Source organism: Cervus elaphus, chromosome 2 (genome assembly GCF_910594005.1).
Source record: "Cervus elaphus chromosome 2, mCerEla1.1, whole genome shotgun sequence".
Lineage (NCBI taxonomy): Eukaryota > Metazoa > Chordata > Mammalia > Artiodactyla > Cervidae > Cervus > Cervus elaphus.
This window is the reverse complement of record NC_057816.1, coordinates 47,886,373-47,909,259: the sequence shown is the minus strand read 5'-3', so window position 1 is coordinate 47,909,259 and position 22,887 is coordinate 47,886,373. Positions and strand designations below refer to the sequence as shown.

General features: G+C 37.7%; 2 protein-coding genes across 3 annotated transcripts; both read right to left on the bottom strand.

Annotated features, from left to right (window-relative positions):
• Positions 1–549: 549 nt before the first annotated feature.
• C2H11orf54 (chromosome 2 C11orf54 homolog) lies at positions 550–22,871 on the bottom strand. Of its 2 annotated transcripts, XM_043876935.1 has the most exons (9): positions 22,734–22,871; positions 17,183–17,268; positions 15,579–15,677; positions 11,127–11,200; positions 10,846–10,947; positions 9,698–9,874; positions 8,417–8,566; positions 2,759–2,875; positions 550–1,706 (listed from the first exon to the last, which is right to left on the bottom strand). In XM_043876935.1, exons 2-9 carry the CDS (start codon positions 17,235–17,237, stop codon positions 1,533–1,535), a joined length of 948 nt encoding a protein of 315 aa, XP_043732870.1. In that variant the 5' UTR covers positions 17,238–17,268; positions 22,734–22,871; the 3' UTR covers positions 550–1,532. The 2 variants fall into 2 exon arrangements, with proteins under 2 accessions (XP_043732870.1, XP_043732880.1); XM_043876945.1 differs by lacking the exons at positions 17,183–17,268; positions 22,734–22,871 and having other exon boundaries at positions 11,123–11,200; positions 15,579–15,616.
• On the bottom strand, positions 11,991–12,793 carry LOC122677132 (thymosin beta-4-like). Its single transcript, XM_043876987.1, has one exon. The coding sequence runs from the start codon at positions 12,521–12,523 to the stop codon at positions 12,389–12,391; it is 135 nt and encodes a 44-aa protein (XP_043732922.1). The 5' UTR covers positions 12,524–12,793; the 3' UTR covers positions 11,991–12,388.
• Positions 22,872–22,887: the final 16 nt, after the last annotated feature.

Here is a 22,887-nt window from a genome sequence, read left to right as displayed (position 1 = left end):
AACAAAACAGACCCTCCTTCAGCCTTTCATTTTTCTTCAGAGCATGAATACCGCCTGATATAATATATATTTGCTTATTTGCCTTCTCCTACCATGTAAAGGACTGAATGATCGATCCCAGCATCTAGTGAAGTATCTGTCATAATCATTCATCTATTCATTCAACAAATATTTATTGAGTGTCTACTTTGGGCAGATTCTGTTAAAGGCACAGTGTATAATGGTGATCAAAGCTCCTGCCATGGAGCCTACGTTTCCAGAGGATAGGCTATGTTGTTCATCCAGTATGTATTTGTTAAAGGAAAGAATACTAATATTATTTTTGTCTGGAGGTAAGATATTAATACGAAACCCAGGGACTCCCTGGTGGTGCAGTGGGCCCAGGTTGGATCCCTGGTGGAGGAACCATATTCCATATGCCACAGCTCAGAGTTCCCATGCTACAACCAAAGATCTGCCATGCTACAATGAAGATTGATCTCCAGTGCCTCAACTAAGACTCAACACAGCCAAATACACAAATAAAAATAAAAAAATAGAAACACAGTATCATATGAACATAAAATTTTTATTCATTTTTTTGTTACAGACTAGTGTTTACTTAAAAGTAATATTTAGGGATTTATACATAGGACACATTATAGTTAACATCCAAAGACAATCAAAACATATTTCCTGATGATTTATTATATGCTTAGTACTAAAAAGCTCCTAAATCTGTAGTGTTGGTATTACAAGATTAGAGAGTTGTTTTTGGCAAATGGTTATTATAGAAAAACACTGAGGAAAATCTCAACCATTATAATCAGTAAAGTATAATTTTATATTTCACAAAGGACAGTAGTCATATTTAGCAACAGCCTCACTTATAAATTATACACACTTCAAAGTTATATTTTGATGCTTTTCTTCCCCCTTCTCTTCTTGCAAATAACCAACAAGATACAAACTGCTTCCAACTGACATTTGTGAAAGGCAAACTGCAAACTTCTAATTATGGTTCAACTTCACCAAAAGAAGTAAAGGTGCTCCCTCTGACTGCCTTATTCCATGAAAAAAAAAGTGTACTCTGACTTCTAAAATGGATTTTTAAAATTCAGTAGAAAGATTTAACAATAACCAACATTCCAACACTGATTTTTCTAATACCCAGAAACATCCACTTAGCAGTTGTGAGACTAATTTGAAAAACTGAATAATGTTATACAAATGTAAATTACTATTAGCTAATAGGAATAATCACTTGATTCTTAATCATGTTTATACTTAATTATAAACATAAGAATGATTTTTAGAATAAAAATAATGAAGAACATTTCCATCACGTGTCTTGTGTTCCCAATAGTCCCTCTCAGATAGATATGTGAAATAACACAGAACCCAATGTTAACATAACTTTCATTTCAAAGGCCCCCAAAAATAGGGCTGAAGTAGTGAGAGCATTTCTATTAGACTTTATATTAGTATCAATTAATGAGTTAATCAATCAATTAACCTTAGTTATTACTTTTTCTAAACAAGTACCAGATGATTTAATCTCGCCCAAATGAATGGGTCTCTTTTGGTTGATCAATGCGATAGAGAAACTCAGCAGGTAAGAAGTATCCGAGGTACTCCACTGTATCTGGGGTGGTGTCGTAATGGTAGTGTCCACCTTCTCCATGATGACTGAAACAATGAGTGTGCTCCAACCGCAAATCAAATCCCTAGAACAGCAGAGAAGCCATCTGTTAGTCTTCCAATTATTTGGCATAGAACTTAGGGGATAGGAGACCTTTTTAATTTAGGCTACCGTAATTTTTTGGGGTAGGTAATACAGTCACATGAATCAAAATTCAGAGGGTGCAAAAGTTTATATTCAGTAAAATGTATCTTTCCAACTCCTGCCGTCATCATTCCTTTCCTAAAGGCAACCACAGTAAGCAGTATCTTCTATATCCTTCCAGAAAGATTATATTTTTAATTACTCATAGGTAGTATTCTGCAGGTACCATGTTATATGTTGTTTTCTTAAATTAACAATATAGCTTTCAGATCATGAAGTGAAGTGACTCAGTCATGTCCGACTCTTTGTGACCCCATGAACTGTAGCCTACAAGGCTCCTCTGTTCATGGAATTTTCCAGGCAAGAGTACTAGAGTGGGTTGCCATTTCCTTCTCCAGGGGATCTTCGCGACCCAGGGATCGAACCCAGGTCTCCCACATTGCAGGCAGATGCTTTACCGTCTGAGCCACCAGGGAAGATCATGAGAGCTGCCTAACTCTTTCCAAATGAGATTTAGATTTCCAGCTCTTCTGCTATTACAACAATGATGTCATGAATAACCCTTTTCACTAATCATTTTATCATGTAAGCATATATTTAATGATTAATTCCTAGACATCTAATCACTAAATCAAAAGATATAGCTAGTCAGTACAGCAGTAGATATTTGGTTTGAATTAGACTATATTATTATTTTTCAAGGGTAGAAAACTAGAATATAATGAATAGTATGAAGAATAGCAAATAGATCTGAATCCTGTCCTGATTATACTATTTAATAACATAACTTTGGATGCTATTTAAAATGTTTGTGCCTTCAGTTCTCCAAAGGTAAAATCTACTTTGCCTAGATCTTACGTAGTCAGCTACTTGCTTCCTTACCTTTCAAGGTAATTCTGGAAATTATTCTAGTTCTTAATTAAGAACAATTTTCTAAAAATCAAGCACTACCACTGTAATATCTTGCAATGTAAAAGACAGACATAGACTTACGGGGTCTCTGGAGACAAAAACTGGCAGACAAACCAAAGGAGCCTTCATCTCATAAAAACGCAACCATTTATTCACGTCTTCATCAGAGTTCAGTGGACAGGAAGAAAATTCTGCAGGCTATAATGAAAGAACATTAAACATGTAAACATACTGAATATTACTGAGCTAAAAATTTATATATAATTTCATTGTTAAAAGCTTTAAACTTTCTTATACATTCTACTGCAATTTTTGGCACCAGGAGATTCATATACCCTAGTTTTCAAAAGGACCGCCAACCAGTGTGTACCCACTGAAAGATATGAATGAATAAATAAAGGAGTCTATTGCTGTATTTTTATTTTTCATAGCCTCTCAGCTTTCCTATGAGCGTATCCTCATCCCAGTCTTAAATGTTATTATTGCTATTGCTAGATGGAAAAAAAAAGCAAGGCATTGAAAGTGGAGTAGAAGCATCAAAAAGAATAAAATATTGAGGAATACACTTAAGAAGGCTAAAGACGTGTACACTGAAAAGTGCAAAGCATTGCTGAAATGAATTTTAAAAGACTCCAGGAAAGGCATCTTGTGCTCATGGATTGGACAATTTAATATTGTTGACATGTCAATACTATCAAATATGATCTCCAGATTCACTGCAATTCCTATCAAAATCCCAATGATGTTTTTGCAGAAACAGAAAAATCCACCGAAAAATTCATATGGACTCTCAAGGGGCCCCAAATCGTCTCACACTTCCTGATATCAAGCTTACTGCAAAGCTGTAGTAATCAAAACAGTGTGACACTAGCATAAAGACAGGCATTCAGTTCAATGGAACAGAAGAGATCCCAGAAGTAAATCCTTGCATATATGGTCAAATGGTTTCTGACAAGGATGCCATGACCATTCAATGGGAAAGGACTATCTTTTTATATTTTTAACAAACAATGCTTGGAAAACTGATGTCCTTATGCAAAAAAAATGAAGTTAGACCCTTACTTCATACCAGATACAAAAATTAAAAATGGATCAAACACCTAAATATAAGAGCTAAAGCTATAAAGACTTTTAGAAGAAAACACTGGGAGAAAGTTTTAAGACACTGGGTTTGACTTTTTAGATTTGGCATCAAAAGTACAGGTAACAAAAGGAAAACAAGTGGGATAACATTAAGCTAAAAAGCTTTTGTATAGCAAAGAAAACAGTCAACAAAATGAAAAGGCAACCTATGGAATGGGAGAAAATATCCGCAAACCATATATCTGATAAGGGGTTAATATCTAAAATACATAAGGAATTCACAAGCAAAAAAAAATATTAAAAGAATGATCAAATAACTGAATTAGACATTTTTCCAAAGAAGACATACAAATGGCCAACAGGTATATGAAGAAGCACTCAATATCACTATTCATTTGGTAAATGCAAATCAAAACCATGAGACATCAGTTCATTTTAGTGAAGATGGCTGTTACCAAAAAGACAAGAGATAAAAAGTGTTGGTGAGGATGTAGAGAAAAGACAACCCTTGTACACTGCAAGTGGGAATGTAGAACCATTATAGAAGTTCCTCAAAAAATTAAAAATAAAACTACCATATGATCTAGCAAGTCTACTTTTAGGTATATATCCAAAGTAAATGAAATCACCATCTTGAAGAGATAACTGGACTCCTATTTTCATTGCAGCATTATTCATGATAGCCAAGACTGGGAAACACAACCTAAGTGTCTGTCAATGGATGAATGCAGCCAGGAAATTAAAAGACGCTTGCTCCTTGAAAGAAAAGCTATGACCAACCTAGATAGTGCATTAAAAAGCAGAGTATTACTTTGCTGACAAAAATCCATATAGCCAAAGCTGTGGTTTTTCTAGTAGTCATGTATAGATGTGAGAACTGGACCATAAAGAAGGCTGAGCACCGAAGAATTGATGCTTTTAAGCTGTGGTGTTGGAGAAGACTCTTGAGAGTCTCTTGGACTGCAAGGAGATCAAATCAGTCAATCCTAAAGGAAATCAACCCTGAATATTCATTGGAAGGACTGATGCTGAAGCTGAAGCTCCAATACTTTGGCCACCTGGTATGAAGAGACAACTCATTGGAAAAGACCCTGATGCTGGGAAAGACTGAGGGAAGGAAGAGAAGGGGGCAACAGATACTGAGATGGCTGGATGGCATCACCAACTCAATGGACATAAATTGGAGCAAATTCTGGGAGACAGTGGAGGACAGAGGAGCCTGGTATGCTGCAGTCCATGGGGTGCCAAAGAGTCAGACACAACTTAGCAGCTAAACAATAACAACAATAATGGATGAATGGACAAAGAAATTGTTACCTATCTTTCTAGTTGTGATATATATGAAATATCATTCAGGCTTTAAAAAGCAGGAAATCCCATCATTTGTAACAATGTAGATGAACTTGGAGGATACTATACTGAGTGAAATAAGCCAGTCCCAGACTAATATTGGGTGATATCACTTGTATGTGGAATCTAAAAAAGTCCAGTTTAGAGAAACAGTAGCGTGGTGGTTGTCAGAAGTTGAGGTAGGATGGGAGTGAAATGAGGAGATGCTGATCAAAGGGTACAACCTTTCAGTTGTAAGATGAATAAGTTTAAAGATCTAATGTACATCACGGTAACTACAGTTCAAAGTAAAGTATTGTTTATTTGATTTTTTAAAAATCCTATGATCATTTGGTATTTACAAATGGATTGACCTATAATTTTGTTGTAAATAATTTGGAAAAGTAATTAAGTAGTTTCACAATATGTCTTTATATGCGATATCAGCTGGTTTGCCATTTAAAATTACCAGACTAAAAACTTTAAAACAATATATTTTGTGACAGCTTCACTGTTAAAACAAAACAACATTAAAGTGCAACACTTTTACATTTTGTTCATCATTGACTCAATGGACATGAATTTGAGCAAACTCTGGGAAATAGAGGACAGAGGAGCCTAGCATCCTGCACAGTCCATGGGATCATAAAGAGTCTGAAATGACTTGGGAATGAACAACAATGACACTTCATTCACTCACCTACCAAAAATTATTTTTTAAAATTATTTTGTTGTTTATTTTATTTTTGGCTGTGTTGGGTCTTTGTTGCAACATAAGGGCTTTCACTAGTTGCTGAAAGCAAGGGCCACTCTCCACCTGTGGTGCGTGGGCCTCTCATTTGCAATGGCTTCTCTTGTAGCAGAGCATGGGCTCTAGAGTGTGTGGGCTCAGTAGTTGTGGCTCATGGACTTAGCTGCCCTGGGGCATGTGGGATCTTCCAGGACCAGGGATCGAACTTGTGTCCCCTGCAATGGCAGGTGGATTCTTAACCACTGGGACACCAGGGAAATCCCAAAAATTAGTTTTGAAAATCTTAGATGACCTGGTCTGTCCTCATATGGTATTCCATCATTAATATCTTATAAATAGATTTTTTTTTTTTTTTACAGCTAGTCCAGTTCAGTTCAGTCACTCAGTCATGTCCGACTCTTTGCGACCCCATGAACTATAGCACTCCAGGCCTCTCTGTCCATCACCAACTCCCGGAGTTTACTCAAACTCATGTCCATTGAGTCAGTGATGCCATCCAACCATCTCATCCTCTGTCGTCCCCTTCTCCTCCTGCCTTCAGTCTTTCCCAGCATCAGGGTCTTTTCTAATGAGTTAGTTTTCACATCAGGTGGCCAAAGTATTTGAGTTTCAGCTTCAGCATCAGTCCTTCCAATGAATATTCAGGACTGATTCCCTTTAGGATGGACTGGTTGGATCTCCTTGCAGTCCAAGGGACTCAAGAGTCTTCTCCAACACCACAGTTCAGAAGCATCAATTTTTCGGCGCTCAGCTTTCTTTATAGTCCAACTCTCACATCCATACATGACTGGAAAAACCATACATGACTACTGGAAAAACCATAGCTTTGACTAGATAGACCTTTGTTGGCAAAGTAATGTCTCTGCTTTTTAATATGCTGTCTAGGTTGGTCATAATTTTTCTTCCAAGGAGCAAATGTCTTTTAATTTCATGGCTGCAGTCACCATCTGCAGTGATTTTGGAGCCCAAACAAATAGTCTCTCACTGTTTCCACTGTTTCCCCATCTATTGGCCATGAAGTGATAGGACCAGATGCCATGATCTTAGTTTTCTGAATGTTGAGCTTTAAGCCAACTTTTTCATTCTCCTCTTTCAGTTTCATCAAGAGGCTCTTTAGTTCTTCTTCGCTTTCTGCCATAAGGGTGGTGTCATCCACATATCTGAGGTTATTGATATTTCTCCCAGAAATCTTGATTCCAGCTTGTGCTTCTTCCACCCCAGCATTTGTCATGATATACCCTGCATATACATCAAATAAGCAGGGTGACAATATACAGCCTTGATATACTCCTTTCTCGATTTGGAACCAGTCTGTTGTTCCATGTACAGTTCTAACTGTTGCTTCCTGACCTGCATACAGGTTTCTCAAGAGGCAGGTCAGGTGGTCAGGTATTCCCATCTCTTTCATAATTTTCCACAATTTGTTGTGGCCCACACAGTCAAAGGCTTTGGCATAATCAATAAAGCAGAAATAGATGTTTTTCTGGAACTATCTTGCTTTTTTGATGATCCAACAGATGTTGGCAATTTGATCTCTGGTTCCTCTGCAGTTTCTAAAACCAGCTTGAACATCTGGAAGTTCATGGTTCATGTACTGTTGAAGTCTGGCTTGGAGAATTTTGAGCATTACTTTGCTAGCGTGTGAGATGAGTGCAACTGTGCGGTAGTTTGAGCATTCTTTGGCATTGCTTTTCTTTGGGATTGGAATGAAACATGACCTTTTCCAGTCCTGTGGCCACTGCTTAGTTTTCCAAATTTGCTGACATATTGAGTGCAGCATTTTCACAGCATCATATAAGATTATAATTTTTATAATGAATTTTTTCCCTTAAACCACAACCATTTTTTTTTCACAACCATCTTAACAGTAAACTCAATATACTGAGGTTAGGATTCTAGCAATGGAAACAATCAGTTTCTAAGGCTGGGATGGCGTCAGGGCAGGAGAGCCTGCCCCCAAATTAACTTTGGGCTTCCCTGATAGCTCAGTTGGTAAAGAATCTGCCTGTAATGCAGGAGACCCAGGTCTGATTCCTGGGTTGGGAAGATCCCCTGGAAAAGGGAAAGGCTACCCACTCCAGTATTCTTGGGCTTCCCTTGTTGCTCAACTGGTGAAGAATCCACCTGCAATGCAGGAGACCTGGGTTCAATCCCTGGGTTGGGAAGATCCCCTGGAGAAGGGAAAGGCTACCCTCTCCAGTATTCTGGCCTGGAGAATTCCATGGACTGTATAGTCCAAGGGGTCACAAAGAGTCAGACACAACTGATCGACTTTCACTTGCACTTTCAAGGCTTACACTCACAGCTACCTTGACCTTTGAAACAAACTAAGAAGAAAGTTCTAATATTATTAACATGAAGAAAGGATTCTAGCAGGACCTTATCATATAACATGCTTTACAGTATTCTTTGTCATTTAAATTTTAAGGTAACACGATTGTAGTAAAAGGACTTGTTCAGAACGTCTTGAAAGGTTAAATTCTCAATGTATATTCAAATCTCCTACAATCTTAAGCACATGCGCGCACACACACACACACACACACACACACACACACACGTGCAGAGGCCTTTACCATAATGTGAGTCTTCACTTTTCCCTTCTGAATTATGAAAGCACCTCCCATTCCTACAGGCTTATCTCCATAATGTTTTTCAAGAGTCTGCCTCATACATGTCACAAAGTTAAGTTTTCCAGTTCTTCTTTTGACTTTCACCTCAATGACCTAGAGAGAACATACATACCATTGTTGTAAGCTGCAAAATATTATGCAAATAACTACCAAAGTGAAACATTATATAATTCAATGCCATCAAGCAAATATTCAATTGTTTGTTTTGAGCACCCAGGTATTAGCAGAAGTGTCTGAGTCCTCTAAGTCTTAATAATATATATATATGTGAGATATATCATTTACTCTAATACTATCTATTCATGCTTTTTTGGACTGAGAAAGAGAGTTATAGCTTAATTTTATAAATTTATAGCTAAATTCAACACTGAACTCTTGAGACTCTTACTATATGTCAATATGGTAAAAGATTGAGAATTCTTTGATTTAAAGGATTAATTTCTGATAACTAGAGAAGAAATGACTATATTTTCTCATTTCCTTTAAAATTCTGGACTTCTGTTACCCCCACTTTAGTAGGTATTTTTGCTTCACCACCTCATTTCTCAAAGTGGCTGAAGTAGTTATCTCTTTATAAAATTTGAGAGTTCTCACACTGCTAAAACTGAAATCATCTTAAAAAAATAAACAGCTTTATTGGGGATACAATTCACATACTATACAATCCACCTACTTAAAGTAAACAATTCAATGGCTTTCAGTATATTTATAGAGTTGTGTGACCATCATTACAATTTTGGAACATGAAATCATCTTTTTTTGGTTCTAATAGGAAATAAATATGAAGTGGGGTGTTAATTCTCCTTATCTATTCTTTCTATAATTTCTATAATCTATAATATAATCCCCTCATTTCTAGATATCTCAATCAATGATCAGTCAGGAATGAGCAAGTTACGTATGTACTAACTGTAGGCAGACATTATCAACTTCAGCTGCATGGTTCATCTATTTGACTAACTCACTCCCCAAAGAATATCCTATTACCTTTTAGTTCCTGGGATAAAGGCTATTGTTTACTAGTATTATTCTTAACCTTAGTTTTAAATGAGACTTTCACTCTGCCTGCAGTACTTTCTGAATCTTTCATAACTGGATTATTTAAAGAGCTTTGACTTGGGTATCTTTGGACTTTCTTAAGAAAATTACAGTAGCAATAAGCATTCAGATTTTTAGCTCTCTGAGAAATTTTGGAGAATATTGTGTTTTTATGAACAAAATCACCTTCCCAGGTTGGCCTTCACTGGCAAAAAGATTAGCCAGTAATGCACACCCAAAATCATGATATTTCTCACTGTATTTCTCCAGTAGACACCCTCCATCTGCAGGGTTAACCCGAGCAAAGTAACTTCCATTCACAGGAGGTCTGTGTTCACTTTCTGTTTGAACAAGTGGCATAAACTGAAAAGAAAAGTAAATAAGGTATTTAGTCAATCATAGAATCTCTATGCAAAAGAGAATATCTTGAAAATGTGACAAAATATTTTGCCCTACACTTTAAGACATTTTATTTCAAGATCTAATAATAAAACATGAAAAATAGAATATTTAATGTTAGATTAAAATGCTAAAGATTTACAAAAATAAAAAACTGGAAAAAACATTTTATAAAATGTTTACAGTATTATGGTGTTTCTAAGAGATTGTGACATTTGCTTTAAAATTTCTCATTTTAAATTTTAAACTTTTATCTTGAACACTAGCCAATTTATATTAATGTTTCTGTAAAAAGACTTGTATGATTATTGACTAACAGTCACATTTGTAAGAGGCAGTGAGACAGAATGTGCAAACTGAGGAGGTTATTCACTCTCTGTTCATGAGATGTGAAGAAGCACTGATATTTTTATGTTGGAAATGCGTTGACATACACAGTGATGGATATTACCTTATATAAATAACAATCAAACTACTGGGCTAGATCCCTACTATTGGTCTGAAAGAGGGAGTTGACTAGGTCATTAAACATTTCATGCATCTTCTGATTAAAAGCTGTCTTTGAACTAGCCAAGGTCAGAGAAGCTAGGAATCCTCTGATGTGTAAGGATCGAAATCTTTCATAGTCCAGAGTCCTCGGCAAACCACAGCAGGACCTTTGATAGACTCATCTGTGACTTAAGAAAATCTAAATTAGAGATGAGTGCTCCATTTCAGTTTGATTAACTGGAGCATGTGCTATACTCTAAATCAGTACCAAACAGTATCAAATCTGTAGAGAGGTATCATATCAACCACTTACAGTTCATTCAGATGACAGGATTTCTGATAGGGCAGTAAAAGGAAAAAGGCAAACTAAGTGTCAAATCAATAAATTAAAATAATTATACTAGTATATATTACATATTATATATAACATATGATAATATGCTGACCTCAGAATTGAATCCAAGAGTCTGAAATGGGCCTGCTCCTGCTCCAAGAATAAAAGCTCCAGGAAGCTGGATGTCTTTTGCAATCTTATTTAAATCATAAACCTAAGTAAGAGAAAAAGCATATTATTTAAAACTGACTTACATAAATTCCCAGGTTTACTTTTTGTTACTGAGTCCATTAACATTTGCTTGTCACACTGGTCAGTGGGTCTTCTAAGAATAAAAATAGGAATCAATTTCCATAATCTTCATGTGAATGTGAAAAGTAAAAATACACTTACTTTTTTTTTATTTGCAAGAGGCAGTAAGTAAGGCACACCTCCTACTTCTGCAATTCTAGTTTTTCCACAGATGCCTAAAAAGAAAATACACCTTAAAAATAGGTGAACATCTACATCTAAGTATAAAATACCAGAAGACACTTATTAAGAGTATGTATCTTTTAGAAGAATTGATGCTTTCAAAGTATGGTGCTGGAGAAGACTCCTGAGAGTCCCTTGGACAGCAAGGAGATCAAACTAGTCAATCCTAAAGGAAATCAACCCTTAATATTCATTGAAAGGACTGATGCTGAAGCTCCAATACTTTGGCCACCTGATGTGAAGACTCAATTCAATGGAAAAGACCCTGATGCTGGGAAAGATTGAGGGCAGGAGGAGAAGGGGACGACAGAGGGTGAGATGGTTGGATGGCATCACCAACTCAATGGACATGAGTTTGAGTCAATTCCAGGAGATGGTGATGGACAAGGAAGCCTGGCATGCTGTATAAGGTCCATGGGATTGCCAAGAGTAGGATACAACTGAGCGACTGAACAACAACTTTTGGGGCTTCCCTGGTGATCCAGTGGCTAAGATTCTGAGCTCCCAATGCAGGGGTTCTGAGTTCAATCCTTGGTCAGGGAACTAGATCCCATATGAGGCAACTAAAGATTCTGCATGCCACAACTAAGACCTGGTGCACCCAAATAAATGAATAAATAAATAAATATTTTTTAAGAGAGTATACACATTTTACTCTATATCCTGTGATAAATCATAATGGAAAATATAAAAAAGGAAGGTATATGTGTGTATAACTGAGTCACTCTGCTGTACAGCAGAGATTGTGACAGCGTTGTAAATCAACTATACTTCAATTTTTCATTTTTTACATTTTAAAATTTTTTATTTGTGTTAAAAAATGTTTGTACACCAGTATTTAAAATCATTGTAACAAAAAGGAAATGGCCCTCCAAACTGCACTTCGAAGACCAGAGGACATCTTGGACTAGCTTGCTTTTTACTCTAGAGTTCACTGTCGTCCCACCCAGCTTCCTCCTTCACCAACAGTTTTTTTTTCCCTCCCAGTCAGACAGGCAGATGAGAGAGGCAGGCCATGGCCTATACATTGTTAGAATAGTTCTCCTTTCTCTTATGTGAAAAAGGTTGGCAGTCATTTAATCGATCCAACCTCTTACATCTTACAAAGCTAAACATCTAAAAGTAAAATAAGAAGGCAGTGCTTGTGGAATGTACAGTGCATGCTGGCAGTGCACGCTTCATTAGGATTCGCCTGCTTGCTTCTCCTGTTCAATAGTTTCTTTTGAAGGCAGTGGATTTTTCTCTTGCGTTTCTGTTTTCTTCAATTTCGATTTATCGAACTTTTCAATCTCAGTCATATCGGGTTTGTCAGACATAGTTACAAAGGGAGTAGAGAGAGCTGCAAAGGAGAGGTATCCGGTTTGCGATGGCCGATGAGTGCTCTACTTCAATTTTTTTAAAAAGAAGAGTATATAAGTTTTCCATTCTCATCATTTTACAAATAGTAGGGGTCAGAATCTGTATTGGGTTGGTGAAAAATTTCCTTCAGTTTTTAAAGTAAAAATAAAACACATATTTTTCATTTTCGCCAAGAATTTTATTGAACAAAGTATTCACCATTTTGTTCCACTGCCTTCTGCCATTTTTCAGCTAACTTCATAATTCCATCTTCCCAACACTTTCTATCTTTTTGAGCAAAGAACTGTTCTCAGTGCCTTTAACAGTCTTTCAGGGAACTGAAATTTTTTCCACGAAGAAAATCTTGTAAAGACCAAAATAAATGGACATCCAAAGGTACAATGTCTGGTGAATATGGCAGATGAATTAGAACTTCCCAGTCAAGCTAAAACAGATTTTGCCTGGTCATCAAAGAAACATGTAGCTTTGCATTATGGAGGATTATGCATTTTCTGTTGACTAATTCTGGATGCTTTTCATCAAGTGCTGCTTTCAGTTGGTCTAATTGGGAACAGTACTTTTTGGAATTAACTTGTTTGATTTTCCAGAAGGTGCTCATAGTAGAACGGACTCCCTTCCAATCTCTCCATATTCACAACATCACCTTCTTTGGATAAAGACCAATCTTTGGTGTGGTTGGTGGTGGTTCATTTCACTTACCCCACGATCTCCTCCATTCCACATTGTTGTACAATATTCACATTTCATCACCCATCACAATTTTTTTTTTAAAGAATGTTTTCATGTCATTTAAGTAGACAATCGCATGTGGAGATATAGTCAAGAAGGTTTTCTCTGCTTAACTTATGTGGAACCCAAACATCAAAGCAATGAATATAACCAAGCTGCTGCAAATGATTTTCAGCACTGGATATTTTGAATGTGTCAGCAATCTCTTGGATGGTATAAGTTGATTATTCTCAATTAATGTCTCAGTTTGATAGCTATCAATTTCAACTGGTCTACTCGACCGTGGAGCATCATCCAGCATATCTTCAACAGAAAACTTCACAAACCACTTTAGACACATTTGTTCAGTCACAGCACCTTCTCCACACATTGCACAAATCTTTTTTTGGGTTTCAGTTGTGTTTTTACCTTTCTTCAAGTAATAAAGCATAATATGCTGAAAATGTTGCTTTTTTTCTTCTATCTTCAATATTAAAATGGTTACACAAAACTTGCCCATTTTGATAAGTTTTTTAAAAATGTATGCTGATATGACAGCTGTCACAATGTAATCTAACAAAACTGTTCTGAATGAAGCTAAAGACAACTAAGTGCTATTAGAGCCATCTTAAGGAAAACAACCAAATGAATCTTTTGGCCAACCTAAAAGTAGCTAGGACCCCTGTCCTATTCTAACTACCTGTTTTTTTTTTTCTTTTTTGTTGTTTTTCTGGCTGTGCCACTTGGCTTATGGTATCTGAGTTCCCTGACCAGGAGTGCTAACCACTGGATTGCTGAGGAGTTCCCTACTTGTGTTTCTAATACGGTCATAACCAAATATAACTTGATATAGTTAGTAACATAAAGGCAATGGAGTTGATGGTAAGGCAAGGGCTAGAACTGGGACCAATGTCTGGATTGGATGAAGTTTCTATATTAGTCTATAATGACTTAGTCCTTTAAAAATCTTTTTTTGTGTGTGGGGGTGGAGGGCTTTAGCTAAAATTATATTTTAAGGGGACTTCCCTCATGGTCCAGTGGTGAAGACTCCACATTCCCAATGCAGGGGACCCAGGTTCAATCCATGGTCGGGGAACTATATGTATTCCACAACCAAGAGTCCGCATGCCACAGTGATGATTCCACGAGCCACAACTAAGGCCCAGAGCAGCCAAAATAAATAGTGTAGCCTTGGAGCAGGTTCTTCCTTAAGGGTTACCAGTTCAGTTCAGTCGCTCAGTCGTGTCTAACTCTTTGTGACCCCTTGCACTGCAGCACGCCAGGTCTTCCTGTCCATCACCAACTCCTGGAACTTGCTCAAACTCATGTCCATCGAGTCGGTGATGCCATCCAACCACCTCATCCTCTGTCATCCCCTTCTCCTCCCACCTTCAATCTTTCCCAGCATCAGGGTCTTTTCAAATGGGTCCTTCCAGTAAGGGACATACAGAACAGTATTCTTGAGCTCTTCTGCAGAACTAAAACCCCCACCAAATGAAAGATGTTAACTACTTGATGAAACATTCTTCATTCCAAAGAGAAAGTTACAGTTCAATAACCTTGAGAACCACAGATCATAGGACCGCCTGAGACAATCTCTATACTGAACAAATGCAAGCCTTGAGAGCACCCTGATCCCAGTGAGAAACCCCTCCCATGACTAACCCCTCCCTAAGACTCCCCACAACCCCCACTTCAGTCTGGGACCCATAGTTTTGAGAGCATTAGTCTGTTATGTCCCCCTTTGCCTGGCAAAGTAATAAAGCTATTCTTTTCTATTTCACAGAAAATTCTTTTGTCTCTGAGAGTCAATTTGACGCTGCTACACAGAGGCTGTTTCAGCATCAATATTAATGTCCCTCCTCACTTTCAACATTGGTAATCAGTTGACAAATTTGTTGAAGGGATGTAAATATTTAATAGATGATTCAAATAAATACAAGGCTTTTAAGATCCCTTCTGATATTGAATAAGTAAAACATAAAAATTATAATAAGTTTCCATAACAGTCACTTGAACAATTAAAAATAAAATTTTGATGTGATATTCAGATGCTAGCCTACTGAATAGCTATTATATAACCTATGAAAGTTATAAAAGTACATAAAACACCATATTTTCCTACAAGGGTATAAAATGAAATTTGACCAATATTAGAAAACACAGAAATGAAGCACAATTTAATCTAAAAGTTGGGGCAATATCCTTTATTTGTAGATAATTTAAGATAATCCTTAAAAATAATTTTGGTTTCAGGAAAAGATTTGGTCTGAAAAGGAAAAGCTAATTGCAAAGATTGCTTACCTTTTGTAGGAAAGGTAAATGGCTCCTTAGTTAAATCAGGGCAATCAACTACAGAGACCTGGACTTCAGCAAAGTTATCTGTTAGCCCCTTCTGCAGAACTAATGAAGACAAGAAAAAAGCTTAACATTAGGTAGAAATTTGCCATCACATATCAAGTCTTCCCTCGATTGTTTTGTGTGTCCTATTTCCAACCTAAACTTGTATAATTTTTTTTTTTTTTTTAATTTCTGGCTGCACTGCCCAGCATGTGGGATCTTAGTTCCCAGAACAGGGATGGAATTTTTGCCACCTGCAGTGGAAGCAAGGAGTCTTACCCTCTGGAGTACCAGGAAGTCCCTAAACTTGAGTAATTTAAAAGGAGCCTTGGGGGCCAGCAGTTAAGACCCCATGCTTCCACTGACGGGGGTACTCCTGCATGCTGTGCTGCCAAAAAAATCATATAAACAAACAAAAAGAGGGGGGAACAATCTTCTTAATGAACTTACTGAGATATTAGACACATAATTAATCACAAGATATGCATACTAATTACATAAATAATTCCATAAATACCACTGTTAGCTGTAGTGATTATAAACCACTGAAGATAAACACTGCACTCATTTTCTTTTAGGGAAAGGATTCCAGGAATTGAAATGTAAATATTTACACAGCTAGAAAGTAAGCAGTTACATGCAACACCTTCATTGTTTACAGGCAAAATGTTTAGCAAAAGAGGACATGAAAGTATGTGCTATATGACTTCACTTATGTGTATTTCAAACAAAGGCAACTAATCTAAGGTCACAGAGGTCAGAACAATGGTCACTTCCTGGGAAAGTGATATTGACGAAGAAAGTGTGAAGAGTCTTCTGGGATACTGGAAACAGTTAATACCTTTTTTTTTAAACTTTAATATTTGGCCATGCTGGGTGGTATGTGGGCTCTTAGTTCCCCAAACAAGGATCTGTGCACCCCTCCAGAGTCTTTTTTTTTTAACATTTATTTATTTGACTGCACCAGGTCTTAAGTTGAGGCATGTAGGATCTATTTATTTTTTAATTGGAAGAAAATTGCTTTACAATGTTGTGTTGGTTTCTGCCGAACATCAACTTGAATCTGTCATAATTATATATATATATATATATATTCCCTCTCTCTCCTGGCTTCACTTTCTTTTTCTTATCTATTAATAGATCCCTTCCTTTGAATTAATCCTGTGACACTGCCTTAAATTTTTGCTCAAATAAGGTGAGATACCTAAAAATGTATACAGACAGAAAAACCTAAGTAAGGTTCACTGGCAGTCTGTCATATCAGGAGAGGGGGAAAAAGTAGTAGATTGGGAACATGATTAATGTATCACAGTAGATTATTTCAAGAGTACTGCAACTGGTAAAAAGTTAATAAAGCAAAACTGTGTACTCTTTGGGCACCACACACATTTAAATCTTGGATTATCATATTCATTTTCATTCTGTAAAGTTAGTATCTCATCAAGACTATTTGAATGGTGAATTTAGGTTTTTTTGAGAGGTAGAGATTTGGACTCTCATTATCTTAGAATGTTTTATTTTTATTTTTTTTCCTTAGGATAATAAAAAAGACTCAATATAGTATTTACCTCCAACAAGCTCCTCTAGACTTGGCACATGAAAAGAATATTCGGCACAAGCCATCTTCTTTCTTCCTTAGAGGACAAGGCACAACCTTTAAAAGAATAACATGGCTGTTGGGGAAAAACTAGTCTGAACCAACTAAGTCCAAGATGGCAAAAGATTCAACTTCCAGTAGACCTTGAGCCTCGTTGTAAAGCATTAGCATCTAAATGGCACATCCATAAGCACCATAACCATAGAAGGCCAAAAAGTGGGTGGTGGCCCAATTCCTGAAAATCTCTGCCCCAAATAGTTGGAATAATCCTCCCACTTGTTAGCCTATGAAGTTACCCAGCCCATAAAAGCTAACCACCCTACATTTAGGGACCTCTAGCTTTCTGAGCTGGCCCACACTGCCCGTCTTTCTTCCAAGGCCGTCTTGCTTTTTGAGACAGACGGCATTCTGTTTATGAAATTAGTTCAGTTCAGTTGCTCAGTCATGTCTGATTCTGCAACCCCATGGACTGCAGCACGCCAGGCTTCCCTGTCCATCACTGAATGTTGAGTTTTAAGCCAACTTTTTCACTCTCCTCTTTCACTTTCAAGAGGCTCTTTAGTTCTTCTTCGCTTTCTGCCATAAGGGTGGTGTCATCTGCATATCAGAGGTTATTGATATTTCTACTGGCAATCTTGATTCTAGTTTGTCCTTCATCCAGCCCGGCATTTCACATGATGTATTCTGCATGTAAGTTAAATAAGCAGGGTGACAATACACAGCCTTGAAGTATTCCTTTCCCGATTTGGAACCAGTCTGTTGTTCCATGTCCAGTTCTAACTGTTGCTTCTTGACCTGCATACAGATTTCTCAAGAGGCAGGTCAGGTGGTCTGGTATTCCCATCTCTTGAAGAATTTTCCACAGTTTGTTGTGATCCACAATCAAAGGCTTTGGCATAGTCAATAAAGCAAAATTAGATGTTTTTCTCGAACTCTTGGTTTTTCAATGATCCAACAGATGTTGGCAATTTGATCTCTGATTCCTCTGCCTTTTCTAAATCCAGCTTGAACATCTGGAAGTTCACAGTTCATGTACTGATGAAGCCTAACTTGGAGAATTTTGAGTGTTACTTTGCTAAGGTAGTGTATGAGATGAGTGCAATTGTGCAGTAGTTTGAATATTCTCTGGCATTGCCTTTCTTTGGGATTGGAATGAAAACTGACCTTTTCCAGTCCTGTGGCCACTGCTGAGTTTTCCAAATTTGCTGGCATATTGAGTGCAGCACTTTCACAGCATCACCTTTTATGATTTGAAATAGCTCAATTGGAATTCCATCGCCTCCACTAGCTTTGTTCGCAGTGATGCTTCCTAAGGCCCACTTGATTTTGCATTCCAGGATGTCTGGCTCTAGGTGAGTGATCACACCCTTGTAGTTATCTGAGTCATGAAGATGTTTTTTGTGCAGTTCTTCTGTGTATTTTTGAAATGTCTCTGTAAATAAATCTACTTCATATCACTTTGTCTCTCACTGAATACTTTCTTTAGATACGACCTAAAGACTTGAGCTTCATTAAGTCCTGAGTGTGTGATCTCAAAAGACAGTGGGTTCAAGTCCCAACCTGAGCTGTGAGGTTTCATGAGGATTTACAAGATAAAGCAAGTGTAGATTAATGATTGCAAGAGTTCACAGTGCACCAAGCATGAACATCTAAAGCTCTGGAAATGAAAGAATTCAGTTATATAAGGAAGGCAAAAGGGCACTTAGGTGTCTGTCCTCACAGAAAGGCAACCACAGCTTTTAGTATTTAATAATCAAAGTGAGAAATGTTCAAGTAACCTCTTTTAATACTAACACCTTAAATAGCTGACATTTAAATAGACAAAAGGAATACCAAACCAAGAGGGCACATGATGCATTTTTCTCCAGTCATGTACCTGGACTGAACATGCAGCTTTCTAACAGTTGGTTTAAGGACGATAGATGCTGAAGCAAAGGTAGTTAGTTGCTAAGGTTTATGAGTAAGTGTTTAAGTGGTTGTAGAATAACAGTTGGTTGTAGGATGCTCAGGTACTTCTATAATAGATCGTTTACTTGTGTTTTCTATTCTGTATTTGACAATTAGGCTAAAAATTACCTGAGTTTCTTACACTATCACTTTTACAAAAGAAAATTTAAATTGCTAACAAAAATGGAAATTTCTACAAATGATTACCTTTTGATATTCAAATCATTTCATTTACAAATAAACATTTTATTTTTGGTAAACAGCTTTAATGTTCAATTATTCTGATAACTAATGAAGTATAATTTGATTTTTAAAAAATATATGCTAAGCATTTTACAATAATTAGACGTTTATGCAGAGATTAGTACCTTACCTCAACTGTACAGGTGACGAGGTGCACAAGCAGACAGATTTAAATAAAATGTGAGCCAAAAAGCACAAACAAACAAAAGTAATACTAGGTGGCTGGAGAAATCCCACTCTAGGCCAATCATAGCAAGGAATAAAGATAAAACTCTTAAGGGTGCTTCTAAGAACACTGTCGGATTTCTCATTAAAATTGTTACTGAATACCTCATTAATCTGAATAATCTCTGGCATATCATTACTTACTAAGTGAAAGGTAGTACTTTGGCAACATTTGAAATACTCTTCCAAATTTTTTTTAAAATTTTCCAAAGATTCATAATTTTCTTAGAAACTGGATTTCTAATTTTGACAGTTTCAAACAACACATTCTTCACAAACATATATATAAGACCCAACACTTCTTTAGTACTTGATCAAATACCAAAACTTATTACCCTGTTCCTCTGTCCATGGGATTCTCCAAGCAAGAATACTGGAGTGGGTTGCCATTTCCCTTCTTCAGGGGATCTTCCCAACTCATGGAAGGAACCTGGTCTCTCACACTGTAGTCAGATTCTTTACTGAGTTACCAGGGAAGCCCTTTATTTACTTAATATGCATAATTTGGTCTCCCAAATAAAACTGTTATTGCCATAATATAACAAGTCACATACCCCTAACTTGACTACATTGTGTTAGTCGCTCAATCAGACACATTGCAATCCCCTGACTGTAGCCCACTCAGCTTCTCTGTCCATGGACTTCTCTAGGCAAGAATACTGGAATGGGTTGCCATTCCCTTCTCCAGGGGATCTTGCATAACCTCTCCCTAATACCCAGGGAGAGGAGCACAGTTCTTGAGGCACTAGCCTACTGCGTTCCATCTTTGCCTGCCAAAGAAAGCAAGCCTCTATTTCCTTCGCCATAACTCTATCTCCGTGTTTCTGGTTGGCATCAGTGCACAAAGAGTCAAGATTTTGGCAACAAATTCTTGCTTCCCATTCACATAAATCATTTAAGTCCTGTGAATGTAAAATGCTGTTGGACCCACAATCCAAGAGAGTTCACTGAGAATCAAATTGCCTGGATTCCATGGAGTCGGTAGAATGAGCACGCATCAAGAAGTAAAATAATACAGAAGTTTCATCAAGAAGTGAAATAAAAACAGGGGTGTTAGTTTTGTTCAGTGTTAGAGTGAGAACAAAATACATAAGCCTGTATGAACTACACAGTATGAACTGTGAAATTTCAGTGATTCTGCGTATAAGCTAAATCTTATGTTTGTATTTAAAACTGGTATTACACAATATAGAGTGGTAAATCTCATGCTAATGAATTAACCTTTTAATTTCTTTTGACAATAAAGAGCAAATTAATGATAGTATTAATAATAAAATAGCATGATTAATAATGCCCTTGATAATAATAGCAAGTTAATGCTATTAGTTAAAACATCATGACAAGTTGAAAGAGATACTACAGAAAAAATGAGACAGCTTATATCTTAGTAGCTTTAATAACACTTTCCCATTGCATTTTGAACAAGGGACACTGCATTTTCATTTTGTACTGAGCCTCACAAATTACAGAGGCAAGTTCACTCTGGAAACATGGCAGGGGATAAGGCATGTAATCCCTGTTCTGAAACTTACTGTACTTAACAAACCCTACAAGACTTGACTATCTGTGCCTGGAATTGTTCAACATTTAGAGCAAAATTGAGTAAAGAGGCTAGATTACCTTCCAGGTCTATTCAATCCCAACATGACACTATCCACAAAATAAGACTAGACTGCTTTCCTGGTTTTACTATATGATACAAGAAGCTGAGGATTTGATTCCTGGGTCAGGAAGATCCCCTGGTGGAGGAAATGGCAATCCACTCCAGTTTTCTTGCCTGGAAAATCCCATGGACAGAGGAGCATGGTGCTACACAGTCCGTAGGACGGCAGAGTTGGACTAGAGATCAAGCCAGCTCATTCCTTTTTTTTTTTTTTTTAATTAAAAAAAATTTTTTTTCAGCTCATTCCTTTTTGTAAGTACTTTGGGAAAAACAAAAAACACCAAAACTAAAAGTTTAAACTTTTAGCTTTTTAACACAGTAACCATTCAGGAAACAGTGGAAACTGTGGCTGACTATTTTTCTGGGCTCCAAAATCACTGCAGATGGTGATTGCAGCCATTAAATTAAAAGATGCTTACTCTTTGGAGGGAAAGTTATGACCAACCTAGACAGCATATTAAAAAGCAGAGACATTACTTTGCCAACAAAGGTCTGTCTAGTCAAGGCTATGGTTTTTCCACTGTTCATGTATGGATGTGAGGGTTGGACTATAAAGAAAGCTGAGCGCAGAATTGATGCTTTTGAACTGTGGTGTTGGAGAAGGCTCTTTGAGAGTCCCCTGGACTGCAAGGAGATCCAACCAGTCCATCCTAAAGGAGATCAATCTTGGGTGTTAATTGGAAGGACTGCTGTTGAAGCCAAAACTCCAATACTTTGGCCACCTGATGCGAAGAGCTGACTCATTTGAAAAGACCCTGATGCTGGGAAAGACTGAGGGCAGAAGGAGAAGGGGACGACAGAGGATGAGATGGTTGGATGGCATCACCGACTTGATGGACACGGGTTTGAGTAAACTCCGGGAGTTGGTGATGGACAGGGAGGCCTGGCGTGCTGCGGTTCATGGGGTCGCAAAGAGTCGGACACGACTGAGCGACTGAACTGAACTGAACTGAACTGAACCATTCAGGGACCTCAGAAAACGAATAACAAAAATCCGCCGCGTGTGTCTCCTGTGATCTGTTAAGCAACTCCTGGGAGGCTGACCCTTCGTTCTGAGTGAGTGTAGGTAAGAACACAAGTTCGAAAGTGGAGCGGGGAGCTGGGAGTGCTTGCGTAACAGAGGCTTCCAGTACAAAGGTTACACATTTTGAGTCACGGTCAAGGTACGATCCTCTCACAATTTAACGGAAAAGCGATTTCTGAAGGGAAAAGTGGACACAACACGACAAAACACACCTGGCCAGAGACACACACTCGCACATCCCCCACAATACCCGCGGTGACTAACTTTGGACAGTTATAGGAAACCTCAGCAGAGGTGAGGCCACTGGGAGCAAGTCAGGCAAGGTGCCTGTTTCCTTACAGTTCACGTGCATTCCACCCTCCTGACCCCACAATTTATTCCCGAAACGTTGGCCGAAACGTCCTAGGCTATTCCACTTACCTCGTCGGTTAGAGAAGCCTACACCAGACTCCTGCTCTCACCTCACTCAACTCCACCTCTTCAGAGTTAGGGCGTCCAGGCTCCGCCCACTGGACTCGGCCCTCCCCTCGCGGGGATAAACATGGCGCCCGCGTCGCACCACCTCCCAGCTCTC

What these genes read in the sequence shown, in the direction of transcription:
- C2H11orf54 (XM_043876935.1), bottom strand. Translation starts at nt 17,237, where the DNA reads ATGGCTTGTGCCGAATATTCTTTTCATGTGCCAAGTCTAGAGGAGCTT. An exon ending in ATTTACCTTTCCTACAAAAG is followed by an intron (nt 11,201 to 15,578) that starts GTAAGCAATCTT and finishes TTTTCTTTTTAG; the next exon opens with GCATCTGTGGAAAAACTAGA. An exon ending in TTTTTGTCTCCAGAGACCCC is followed by an intron (nt 1,707 to 2,758) that starts GTAAGTCTATGT and finishes CTGCTGTTCTAG; the next exon opens with GGATTTGATTTGCGGTTGGA.
- LOC122677132 (XM_043876987.1), bottom strand. Translation starts at nt 12,523, where the DNA reads ATGTCTGACAAACCCGATATGACTGAGATTGAAAAGTTCGATAAATCG.